The following is a 12,133-nucleotide window of genomic DNA, read 5'->3' on the forward strand; positions in this document are numbered from 1 at the left end:
GCGGCCTCCCGCTGTCCCCTGTGCTCATTCTGTGGCCCTGTTCACCACCCGCCCCCCCGAGGGGGGCACTTCCCGCTGCCCCCTTAGGAACAGCGGGTAAGGGGTGGGGGGCTGTGGGGCGATCAGTTTAATGGTTAACACCTGAGGTGTCCGGGCCCTGTAGCTTCCCTGTGCCTGCCACTTATTTTTACCAACTTAAGTTATAAAATATGTTCGCTTGTGTTTCGACTGGGCAGTTAATAAAAGCGAAGTGGAATGTCTGATCAAGCTCTTCGACACGCTGGTGGCCGAGTCCAGCAACCGCTTTGCTGCGGTCGGCTTTGACCGTAACATGTTCAGAGACACTCTGCACAGCGCGTTTGGCATGACGGATGACATGATCATGGACAGAGGTGAGACTGATAGGTCTAAAAAAGATGTAAGATTTTAGTTCTACGTTGTTAACTCGATGAGCGTGCCTAGACAAAATAGTGCCATCTCATCCCTGTAAGGACAGCAAAGGAAGAGTTACGCTCAGGAGCTGCTGAGTAAAGGGTATCTTTTTCTCCTTTACGCGGAATAGTTTTCCCTTACTTAGTTCAGGATAGCTCATGCTCTTGTGCGAGGGAGACCAACCAGAGAGGCAGTTGTGGTGCTATCCTGTGGCTGTTTCTATCCCGGTCACTGTAGTGTCATGACAGAAGAGGGCAGCATGGTGTCACTTTCCTCTTCCCTCCGGTGGTTCCACCGGGAGCGGCAGTCACCGCTGCTGGTGGACAGCTCTGTCTCGGGAGAAAGGCATTCTGTTAGAATGGGTAACTTCTGGAATAGAGGTGCTGTGAACAGCACTGAAGGGTCTAGGCAGACGATACGGGGAGATGAGAGTAATGTGCCAAATAACCCCTTGTTAATCTGTGAAATCACTGTATTTTCATGAGAGTCATATTTGCAGTTTCCATCAAAGTTGCATGAATAATCTGATGTACAGGTGTCTAGAGGAGGATGTGGAGGAGGCATGAGTCTGCCATTCTTTTCAGCCTCAGGCCACCAAGAGCCACCCCTTGGTTTAGCTTTCTCCTGCTCTCTAGCAGGAGGGATATTTAAATGCCATTTCATGCAACAAGTCAAGTCTGTCTTGGAAAATGCCTTACATGGACACATTGTTAAAAATTATTTTAATGCTTACATACAACGGGGCTGATTCCAGTTTCAAAAGCAAAGCTATTATTTTCCAATTCCAAAATGCTTGGCTCTGCGTGTAGAGGTGTTCCTGTAGCCAACTTACTAATTAACATTCTAAAATATGAATTAGTGATAGATGTTAGTTGATGCCTTGAATTATATCTTGGATTTGAAGTACTGTATCACAGGCTGTATGAATAGTGAAGCTGCAAGACAAAGTTTCTTATTTCAGGGAAGGGAGAAGAAAAAAGATCTTGGTACATGAAAGACAGGAGAAGGCTATTTTTCTTTTTATGTTTAATATATTTATGTATTGTTTCTAGGATTACTTTCTCCTAGGTTTTCTGAGACAAACCCTAGTAATTAAAATCCTCTTCTACATGCAAATGTGCCTTAGTGTAAGGGATATTGGTTTACTTGGTTTTTGTCTGCGTGGAAGCATACTTCCTGTAGTTGTTTAAGTCAGGAAAGCAACAGATGAAACAAAATGTCTTATCCCAGCAGGATTCTGGAGTGGAAGATCAGTAGATTGAGGGGCGAAATCCCCTTCGTTGTTATGGCTTTGAAAGATTCAAGAAGGGTAATCGTACCTTGATGAAAGCAGAGAAACATCTTTAGAAAAAATATGTTTTTATACTTTCATTGAATTTTAGAAAACATTTGTTGGTGTTTCCCTATTATAGAAATTTAAAATGTATCTAATACACTTTTCAGTGTTCCGCACTTTTGATAGAGACAACGATAGCTGCATCAGTGTGGTGGAATGGGTGGAAGGCTTATCAGTATTTCTTCGGGGGACATTGGAAGAAAGGATGAAATGTAAGGTTTATGTGCATGCCACTATTTAGTAGCAATCGTGGAATTTATGACTATTAAATTACACGTTGCTTTTGTTATAATTCAGTAGTTACTCTTATTTATATTTGGTAATTGAGTTCTGTGTAGTTTAATGCAATGAAACTGAATACTGAATGGCTTCTCTGAGACTGAGATTATTCTGTGTAAACTGTTGTTATCATAGCTGTCACCTTATTTTGTTGCTGACAAAGAAAAACTAGCTTTTGAACTGAAGCTTGTTCTACAGTATACAGGGTTTTTTTGACAGAATATATGTTTTTGTATTCACACACAAAATTAGAAAGTAGCAGATGTAGCTCAAGGGTGATTTTGGCTGAATAACACAGTCTCAAACCAACCAAGACCTGTGCCAACATTCATTTACTGGCACAATGGGGACACAGCAGCAGTTGCATTAATTCTAGCAGTTCTTCAGCCTGGAAGCATAGATGGAAAAACTGAGTCTGTTTGTAAGATGGTCATGAGAACCTCCACAGTAATGATGGAGAAAGACAAGAGAGAAAAAATAGCAAGAACTCCAGAATTTTAAGAACCCTGAAAAAAAAAACGGGGGGGGGGGGATAATACCGGAAAAAAAAAAGCGGGGGGGGGGGTATAATAGAGAAAGGAGAGTGACAGCATGTTGTTTCCATAGTGCCCAGTTTGCAGCATCAGCCATCCTTAATGCCCCATATAAATTCATTATAAAGCATTGCACTGGAAGGTGGCCTGGGGTGTAATTCAGTACGTCAATACAACCACAAGCAGTAAGATATGCCGCCCTGCTGTAAGCACTATAGAATATACCAGTGTGTAGTGATATACAGTGTTGTCTGTTGTAAATGTATGCCGGTACAATTTTTCACTGTAGGCTTAGTCTTTGGCAGAAAAAAACTCGTCTTCCAAAACTGAAAGAGTTTTGTTTGTTTAAATAAGTTTTGTGAAGGAGAGTAAAGCTTATTATGGTCGTAGATTTCTGATTCCAGGGAGGTAGAAATAATTAGAAGATAAATTAGGCAAATACTCATATCTAAAATACTGTTACAGAGATTTTCTCTCTGCATTAAGGGATACTTCAGTGGTCTTTTCCATGCTAGTACAGCTCATTCTCCTTTTTCCTTTACTTTCCTAACTCAGCTTCTGAAATAACTAGGATGTCTTTTGTAGGTGCAAAGCTCTTCTGATATAGACAACTGGTCCTCGCCATGGGAAAACCAGAACCTTGTTTATATTCTAAATTCACAATTTTAGAGAAGTTAAGATCTGTGAGTTACTATGGTTTCTGTGAACTGAAGATTATTTATTTGAGCAGAAATAGATTTTAACTATGAAGGGTAAATAGGCAATAATTGACTAGTATATGTATCAAAATGTGATACATATATTTGATATACATTATATATAGTAAATGTGGCTCAATAGATATGCTGTACAACATACAATTCACATTTTCTGCCTATAGGTAACAGCCAGCTTTAATGGTGTCTGATATAGCTTGTATGAACTTTAAATCAATTTATCTTTCAAAAAGACTGTTTTGAGGTTTACGACCTGAATGGTGATGGATACATTTCAAGAGAGGAAATGTTTCAAATGCTGAAAAACAGCCTTCTCAAACAACCATCAGAAGAAGATCCTGATGAGGGAATTAAGGACTTGGTAGACATAGTGCTGAAGAAAATGGCAAGTACTTACTCATTGTGATACTTGAGTGTCTTTCAAACATTTATTAACTGAACTTAGAACGTTCCTATGAGGTAATAAGATACTGTGTCTGATTTACGGTGGGATTCTGAGCCACAGAGTTAGTTACGTACTTGAGATAAACAGGTTCCCTAAGGAAAGCCAGAAATATAATCCAGATCTAATGAGTCCCAGTCCAGTATCCTCACATGAAACTGTTAATTTATTATGTGAATGTATTATAAACGTTATGTATAAACTAGCATGTGTATGTGTGCATACACACATGTGCTTGCCCAGTCAAAACAAAAGCCCAGTCAAAAGTGGAAAATTCAAAAGCATAAGCTGCATTTATTCCAGTGTAAGGCATTTGCAGTAGCTTTATTATTAAGTACATTTGTATTTTATCAATTGATCATGAAATGTCTTTATCCAATTTATATATTCAATTAGAATAGTAACCTCAAGGTTATTCATGTAAAGCTTGTCATACCGTGATTAATCTAGGATATCCAAATCGGCCAGGGACTGTGTTTCAACATTTTCATCAAATCAAGAAATATAACCTCCCCTCCTATGGTGGTGGTCAAAAAATCTCACTTATGCTCACCATAGCGTTTGTTGGGGTTTTAAGCTGCCACATCAGTAGAAACAGGAGGTTTTCAAATTGCAGAAATATTAAGAATGCAAGGATGCTTTTTCCACCCCCAGAGGAATATTCTGCTGTGCTGAGATTCTGCAGTACGAAAGAAGTGGGCTGGCATCAGCATACTCTGCCGTATGCTTCTGGGTGCTGTACATGAAAAAGACAGGGCAGAATTATGCCTCCTATAGAAACCACTAGGGTAAAGTATTTGCAGCCTCATGAATAGGGTGTGGGTACACTTATGACATAAATACATATACAGAATATATCCTAACATTTTCTCCTGCTTTGAAGTCTCCTATTTTTAATTTATCTTGGTGCAACTGTGCTTGAGATTTGTCCGTGCAATTCTCAGCTCAGCCTCTTCCCATGTTAAAGTTTTGCCTTCTCTGGAATTCTGTTAACATGAGATAGATGGAGCCTGCTCCACCTTGTATGCCTGAGGTAGAGGCAAATAACACAATCTTGTCTGAGCAGACTGATGGCCCAATGAAAATCATTTTTGTATACACTCAAAATAGAATCCATGTGAATAAAACGTCTGTTAAACAAAAAGACAGTTGCTACAAGTGATCATCCTTTGCTGAAGAGTTCCCTTCCTTTTGTAGGACTATGATCATGATGGCAAGCTTTCTTTTATGGACTTTGAAAAAGCAGTCAGAGATGAAAATCTTCTCTTAGAAGCCTTTGGACCGTGTTTGCCAGACATAAAGGTACATCATCCTTGAGTTTAAAAAAAAAATGTGCAAATACTTTCTGTACTACTGTTAAGGAGATGTATGGATTATGGTATTAACTGTCATTACATGGGGCCTGCTGAAGTCAACTGAGAAATGCTTCAGTTGTGAGATATGCATGGGCTGAGTTCATATCTACCTTTCACAGCACAAATGTTTCCTTATACAGTCAAACACTGGTACCAGAGAATGTAAGAACACACTGTTACTCACCATTTGTCTGTCCTGGGGCAGCAATATAATGAATGATCCTCAATGAGCACCCTCTCAGACTAAGAAAATGAGACTATTCTCTTGAATTGTTTATCCGAAAGCTCTCTAGGAATACAACTTTTTTTTTTTTCTTCAGTGCCACTGGCAACACTGCCATCACCTCACTTACAGCTTCTTTTGGGAGAGGCTAGTAGCTTTCTGAAAAAAAATACCTTGAGAGGGTTCTTCATCTCAGTGTGGCACTGCTGTTTTTTAATTACATCTAACTGGGCTTTATTTATTAGCAATACATCTAATTCAATTCAGAATTGGTTGTTGGTTTTTTTTTTTTTTGGAAGATGGTAATTTAGAATATGCTCATTTCCTCAGTGTTAAGTTCAACTGTGGAGTGTTTCTGCTCTATAATAAAGAGTAATTTTTTTCCTCATCCAATAATCATTATTCTATTTGAACTGCATGTCATTTTTAAATACTGAAAGTTGTGCCTTCATAGAGATGGAAAAACAAAATTCTGAAATACTTGCAGTGATTCCTAGAAACAGAAAAGTTGTGTAAGACTGCTGTAAACACAGCAAGTTTTCATTTGCTGGAAACCTGCGCTTCCTGCCAGCTCACCTACCCGGTAGGCTGGAGGACAGGAAGAAAGAGTCTTGTAGCCATGGTTGCAGGCTGTATTACATCACATCAGCTGCAAAGCAGCTGTTTCCAAAACGCCAGACTTGTCCTGGCAGGCTGTCACAGGACTTTCAAGGGTTTGGGAAAACCCAGGTAAGTACTCTTGTTTTTTATACCAGTGAAAAGGTTTTTAAAAGTTTCTGAATTAAATTACGTTCGCTAATCAGCATAGAAAAATGACTTGCTTTCTGTCAGCGTTGGTGATAAAGCAGATACACAATCCAGGCTAATAAAACTCGGCTTGTTTCTTGCTTACAGTATTTGTGCCCTCTGCTCTGTACCCTACTCAACTGTTGCCTTTTTACTAGGTCTCTAGTTTCACTGTTAAAAGAGAACTCTATTTACATGTCCTTTCAAGCCCTAAAAGCGATAAATAAATTTTGGCTACGAGCTTTACATGAAGAAAACCTATAATTTACTAGACTTCCCAGTGGGGTTATGTTGGGGAATTTTAATTGTACCCCTTGACACAAATTAAACACTCATTTGTACTTAAACACATTCAAATTAAATGTAACTAACAACTTACTGGACAGAGTCCTACCACCATAAGCGGTTCTAGAAGGAGTCTGCAAAGATGTGCCACGAGCCGATTCCTTATACACACTTGCACCAGCACCAATCCTGTGAGCGTCAGCATGGGGCACCTGAGCCCAGCTGTGGGTTCATCCCCCCAGCGCCAGTTCTGCTGCCCAAAGGTGGCCCCCGAGCACTCCCACTCCAGGATTGTTACGACACAGTGCTGCAGATATTTCTTACCTCATCACCAAGGGAAGTTTCACTCCTTTACATGAAGTCATCCCAGTCTCTGTCAGTCTCTGGCATTCCTGCTTCCAGCGGGTTTAACTCATTCTGCGGCTAGGCCTTCTTGCCTTCCATGCCAGATCACTCCTTGGTCACACATTCCCACTGCTGCACAGTTACAGTTTGCATTTCCTCTTCAGTTATAACTTTGAATGTTCAGAGTGATCTCTCGGTGATGACATCATTAATGCTATGGAATTTACCTTTTCTAAGCTAAAAAGCAAGAGGTAGCCTAAGTGTAAGGACTGTCACTGCTTACACATTTCAGCTTAGCATCTTTTCCGATTAAATTTAAATCCTTTAGTTAATTGAACTTTTTTTTTTTTTTTTTTTTTTACAGAGCAGTATGGCATTTGAACAGAAAACTTTCCGGGAAACTCGTAAACCGTAACTCCAAGTGGAATACTGCTGTAAGAGGTTTTTTCTTCATGGCATAGTAAAAATAGGAGCAGCTTGAAACTATTACTAAGTTTCAGTATTCCTTTACTGTAAAAGCTACTGAATAAATAGAACTTACTTCTATTACTCTACCTAAATACAGTTCTTCAGTGAGTTATGAAATATGTTATAGTATGAGGTACGCAGGACAAGATTGTGACGATAATATATTATACTGGTTTGTTCATTCCAAGAAACAAATTGATACAATTTTTAACAGGGAATTGCTTGGAAATACAGTATAAAATAGTTTTATTTTTAACATTAAAAAAATAAGTATTTTAAACTATATCCTTTAAAAAATGACTGTTGGAAGATGCTGCCAGCAGTATCTATATTCTTCTTCTCTGCTTTACAAGTGGTTTGGCTGAGCTACTCTCTGGCTTTTCCATAGACGTTCTTGAAACAGAATCTGCTACCTAAATTGGGGGGGAAAAAAAAAATCTTAGTAAACTGTAACCACTCCATTTTCATGCTAGTTTTAGAGTAAGGCCATGTCTCCAACATCTGAGTGTTGGGAGGGATGTATTACTATAATCACACTTGTATTGAATTTTCCTGCAGAAAAAAAGGAAAACACACCACCAAAGGCAGCATTAAACACGAGAGGTGAAACCTAGGAAAAAAAAAGCTAGCAGTATCACTTTTGTATTTTAACCACACAAACTGATTTCAGATACTCAGTGATAGAATGTTACATACCTTATCACCCCTCTCCCTACCAGAGGTATTTTCAAAGTAAGGTTTAGTATGCTTTTGAAACTAAGATATTCCAGGAAGGAAAGGGAAAACCTGTGTTTTGACACATATTTTAGAAATGTATTTAATATAAGGGGTGCTTATTTATCAGTTTGACTGGAGATAAGCTTCAAATCAGTCTAGTCAGTCATAGTCAAGGGAGCTTTTTCATATCTTAATTTAAATGGAAAGTTGTATCAGGAGTGTTTGACCTGCTAATTGATTAATATCCTCCATAAAAGGTTAAATAGCTTCTTAAACATGCTTCTCAGCATAGTTCTGTACATCTTTTAATGCCACAAGAAGTGTTGGAGCAAAACTACATTGAACTCTGACTTCATTATTTTTCACTCCCTTTCAATCAGAAACCAGATACAAGTACCGCACTGGAGTCAGCAGGACTACCTCCAAAGTTATGCCTCCCCACGTGGAAAAAAGTGTAGTTTACTAAAAATCATTTAGGACCATGCACCGACATTTATACTTTCTGAAGTGTAGTGTAAGAGGTATGGAGTAGACTGGCCTGCAATATTCTGCGTTGTGAAAGAGTTAAGTAGTAAGAACGCTAGCTTTAAGTGGCAAATAAACTGGTAACACTGAATAAATGTTGAATTAAGTTATCTTAGGCTCTCTATTTTTATGGATAACAAGCACACAATACATATGTTTGAAAATGAAAGTATCAGAACTTTCAGAATCCATACCTCTTTCAGTTTATTTCGAATTAGTGTAGCTGAAGTATTCAATGAATCATCATCCATATCCACTTTAGGTATTTCCGGTAGCTGTGGACCAATAATGGCTTCAGTATTGTCCGCACTTGTTCCAATGAGGGAAAACTTGTTACCTTCTTCTCTCTTCCTCTTACGTTCTTGCAGGTGAGTTGTACGAGGCATGAACCTATCAATTCCATTATCAATCGGAACCGTTCTTTGCTGCATTAAAGGAGTCGGTGGAGTACGTCCTCCCGGCTGTACATTTAGCGTTAGGGATGTGCTTTGACCAAAGTACCCAGAGGTTTCAGCACAATTGTTACCATACTGGGGAAATGTCAGCAGGCTCCAATTATGATTCCCAGATGGATATCCTGTGTTTTGGGATACCCTGTGAGAACTTGTAAAGCAGGATGGATCCCAGTTAACAGTTGTACATGACCCTGGTGTACTCCACGGACAGTCAGAGTTCTTTGAGATGGTCTTCTCGGGCCCCTCTACTTTCTTTAACACAAAGCAATCTTTAAAACAACAAAAAAAGTAGCTTCACTATTTCACGTCATTATTAGTTCTAACACGTAAGAAAAAGCATTTAATACAATTACAGAAGGAATACCAGTGATATTTCAATCCCAGCCACCTTTCTGTGATTCTTTTTCCCTAAGCGGCACCTTTCGAACTGCAGTTCTTCAGCCTAGTGCCTCTGCTGGTTTGTGAGGAATGCCTGAGCAGAAGTATTTCAGCAGTTTTGAGAACATGAGGAAAATATTTCTAATGTTGCAAATCAATGATTTTTACCTCCAGTTATGATTTCAAGAAGGACGGGCTGTCTTGCAACATTGAAAAAAACCAGGTGTTTTGATGTTAAAAATCAGTGATTTTACCCCCTTTAAATATCCTCATGCAATGAATAACGATATCAAAGTACATAAGCACAAGAAAGGAGAAGCCTGTGCTTGGCCATTAGCTTATTTCTCAGCTTGCCCAGCGTTCAGTGCTGCCTGGGAACTCTGCAGTACAGTAGCCTTTCCAAACCCAGTCCATTCTTAGCATTCCTCCAGCACCGAATGTATGCTGGAGAAATTTTTTGTTGAAGGTTCTGGTATAGTCACCGTCCTTACAGACTGTCCCTTTGGGCATGCCTGAATGAGCTGGAACAAGGGTGAAAAGATGATCCCAAATTTCCTGCCAGTGCTTGAAATTTCTGATAACATTTTGAAAAGAAAACAAAAAGAGAAGGGAATACTTCATTATTAAAGCTTAAGCCTTCCTTTATTTTGGTCTTAACCAAAAGCGAAAAGTTGCTTTGAAAAAGATACAGCCCTCTAAACACTGAAAGATGTCTCCCTTCTGCTGCAAACATACTTAAAATGCATCTTTCAAACAGCCAGATACCAAGCATCTTCTTTAATGGGCACTTTAACCAAAACCCCACCCACCACTGAAGAGAGATGTCAAGATTCTATAGGAAATTTAATTACAAACCTCTTTGATTTGTTGCTTTTGCGATGTACTTTCTTCTGTCCTGCAACTTCTCCCTAGTTTCTTGGACGGTTTCAAATTCTGGAGCATAGCACACATGCAACAAACTACCAAAGAAACTTCGTTCGTCCATTTTTTTCTTGGCCACCCTGAAGGGAATTAAATTGTATTGGCAAAACTGAGGATTTTACTTCAGCTCTCTAGAATCTTAACAGATGTCAAAGATTAAGAAAGCAAGAGGCAGATACTGCCCTGTCTAGTACCTTGCACATTGCAGTTTTTGGAATTTTATAAGATAAACTTCAGTAAATTGCTCTGCTGGGTATTCATCTAGAGCATGATACTCTTCAATGGCACCATATAATGCAAACTGTTCAACTAATTCCTTCATAACACCTAATGCAGGAACTCCTTGTATTAGTAAATAACGAGATTCCAAGTTGATAGTATAAACCTGGGGAGGAAAAAAAAAAAAAAAAAGTCCCCCCCCCCCCCCTCCCCTGGGGAGGAAAAAAAAAAAAAAAAAAGAGTATTCCAAAATGTTCACATTCTTGCTTTACTGCAAAAGTAAGGAATTTTCTCGGTGGTTTCTGTTGTTCCTCAAATCCTCTCAGGATGCTGAAAATCCCTCTGTACTCTATTTTGACTTTGGACTCTCGTAGGAGCAGTAAGTGCACAGTTATCTGAGACCTCTTCATCGCTGAGCGGGAGCTGAACTCGAGCTTCTTACTCAAAGTAGAGCACAAATTAGAGTTGACTCTTCTGCACTAGGTCACAGTACTGCCATTTGCTAAGTAAAATCTCTAAGTCTCTGGCCAATTTCCTTGCAAGACTGACTAGTAACCAGTTAATATGAGGCACTGTCAAAATAAAGAGAGAAGCGCTGTAAAACCTGCCTTGTTCACGGGCAGAGAGGCCATGCAGGTAAAATGCGGGGGGGGAAGTACCACAATTCCCTGGGGCAGATCACATGTGTGCAAAGCTGCCACCTCACTAAAGTGATGAAACAGCATATGTTTTTAAGACAAACAGAGACAAGATGCCGAGAGAAGCAAGGTCTTCCCCCAGCAGGTTAAAAAAAACAAACTACTCTTTTCTGCCTTGTGTAATGACTGTCGCATAACACAGACTCTAAGGAAAGTTCTGTGACAGCTCACAACATACACTAGGTAGCTAAACCATGAGATCAAAGGGAATTCATTCTGATTTGTTAAGAAAACATTCAGACTGCATGAGCTGCACATCCTTCTCAAAAACCAGCAAATGCAGGACGAAGAGGGAACCTCTCAGGAAACCAGCTCTCAAACCGCCATCATAAAAGATACTCTCTACAAAAAGGTCACATAAACTGTTCTTGCGATAGCAGCTTACTCCTACCTGCTCTCTTTCTCACGTCAGCCCTAGAAGGTACCTTGACGGCACCCTCTACCTTAAGCGCACACCCAAAAAGCAAATCCAGCACTTCCGCTGCCGTAGCGAGAGGTTCCTGCTATGCGGCAGGCAAGGCCCACGAAGGCCGCGGCCTTCCCCTCATCTCCCCAGGAGCCGCCGGACACCAGAGCACAAGTACAAGGGCAGCCTGGCGCGCGTGAGTCCTGCCGCGTTCAGTGGCCCTGCGTACCCAGCCGCCCGCTGGCCAACGGCTAACGGCAGCGGCACTCGGCTCCGCAGGTTTCCTTGCGCCGCTCTTCACCTTCGGTTTTGCGTTCCGCACACAACTAGCCTGCTTGTGCCGCACGCGTTTCTAAGTGATTAATTTACAAAACGCAATGTGGCAGCGACTAGATTCATCAGACCCAACCCCAGCTACTCCTTCCGGTGTCGCTGCCCGCCTGAGCCCACGCCCCGCTGCACCTCGGCGGCAAGGAGAACCGGAAAACGTCCGGAACGGGGCCCGCGACTGTGAGCGGGGGCGGGCGGCGACGGACCCGCAGCTGAAGGGATGCGGGGAGCTCGGCTGCTGAGCGCCCTGTCCCCGAGAAACCGCGGCCAACAACCCCGGCCAC

General features: G+C 40.7%; 2 protein-coding genes across 2 annotated transcripts in view; one reads left to right on the forward strand and one right to left on the reverse strand.

The window, feature by feature from the left end:
* Nucleotides 1–7,152, forward strand: part of EFCAB1 (EF-hand calcium binding domain 1) — a 10,263-nt gene extending 3,111 nt beyond the window's left edge. The window contains exons 2-6 of the mRNA XM_009275666.2: nucleotides 237–392; nucleotides 1,876–1,980; nucleotides 3,530–3,681; nucleotides 4,936–5,040; nucleotides 7,097–7,152. Coding sequence (XP_009273941.2) covers nucleotides 237–392; nucleotides 1,876–1,980; nucleotides 3,530–3,681; nucleotides 4,936–5,040; nucleotides 7,097–7,147 — 569 coding nt within the window. The 3' untranslated portion in view covers nucleotides 7,148–7,152. The remainder of the gene's footprint in view (nucleotides 1–236; nucleotides 393–1,875; nucleotides 1,981–3,529; nucleotides 3,682–4,935; nucleotides 5,041–7,096) is intronic.
* A 348-nt stretch (nucleotides 7,153–7,500) lies between these two features.
* On the reverse strand, nucleotides 7,501–10,825 carry RBM48 (RNA binding motif protein 48). The gene is made up of 5 exons (XM_009275717.2): nucleotides 10,688–10,825; nucleotides 10,391–10,587; nucleotides 10,131–10,276; nucleotides 8,637–9,166; nucleotides 7,501–7,613 (listed from the first exon to the last, which is right to left on the reverse strand). The coding sequence occupies exons 1-5, from the start codon at nucleotides 10,823–10,825 to the stop codon at nucleotides 7,527–7,529; spliced, it is 1,098 nt and encodes a 365-aa protein (XP_009273992.1). The 3' UTR covers nucleotides 7,501–7,526.
* Nucleotides 10,826–12,133: the final 1,308 nt, after the last annotated feature.

This window comes from Aptenodytes forsteri, unplaced genomic scaffold, assembly GCF_000699145.1.
Source record: "Aptenodytes forsteri isolate BGI_AS27 unplaced genomic scaffold, ASM69914v1 Scaffold172, whole genome shotgun sequence".
Classification (NCBI taxonomy): Eukaryota; Metazoa; Chordata; class Aves; order Sphenisciformes; family Spheniscidae; genus Aptenodytes; species Aptenodytes forsteri.

What these genes read in the sequence shown, in the direction of transcription:
- RBM48 (XM_009275717.2), bottom strand. Translation starts at nt 10,825, where the DNA reads ATGAAGAGGTCTCAGATAACTGTGCACTTACTGCTCCTACGAGAGTCC. An exon ending in AAAAGCAACAAATCAAAGAG is followed by an intron (nt 9,167 to 10,130) that starts GTTTGTAATTAA and finishes GTTGTTTTAAAG; the next exon opens with ATTGCTTTGTGTTAAAGAAA. An exon ending in TTCGAAATAAACTGAAAGAG is followed by an intron (nt 7,614 to 8,636) that starts GTATGGATTCTG and finishes CCCCCAATTTAG; the next exon opens with GTAGCAGATTCTGTTTCAAG.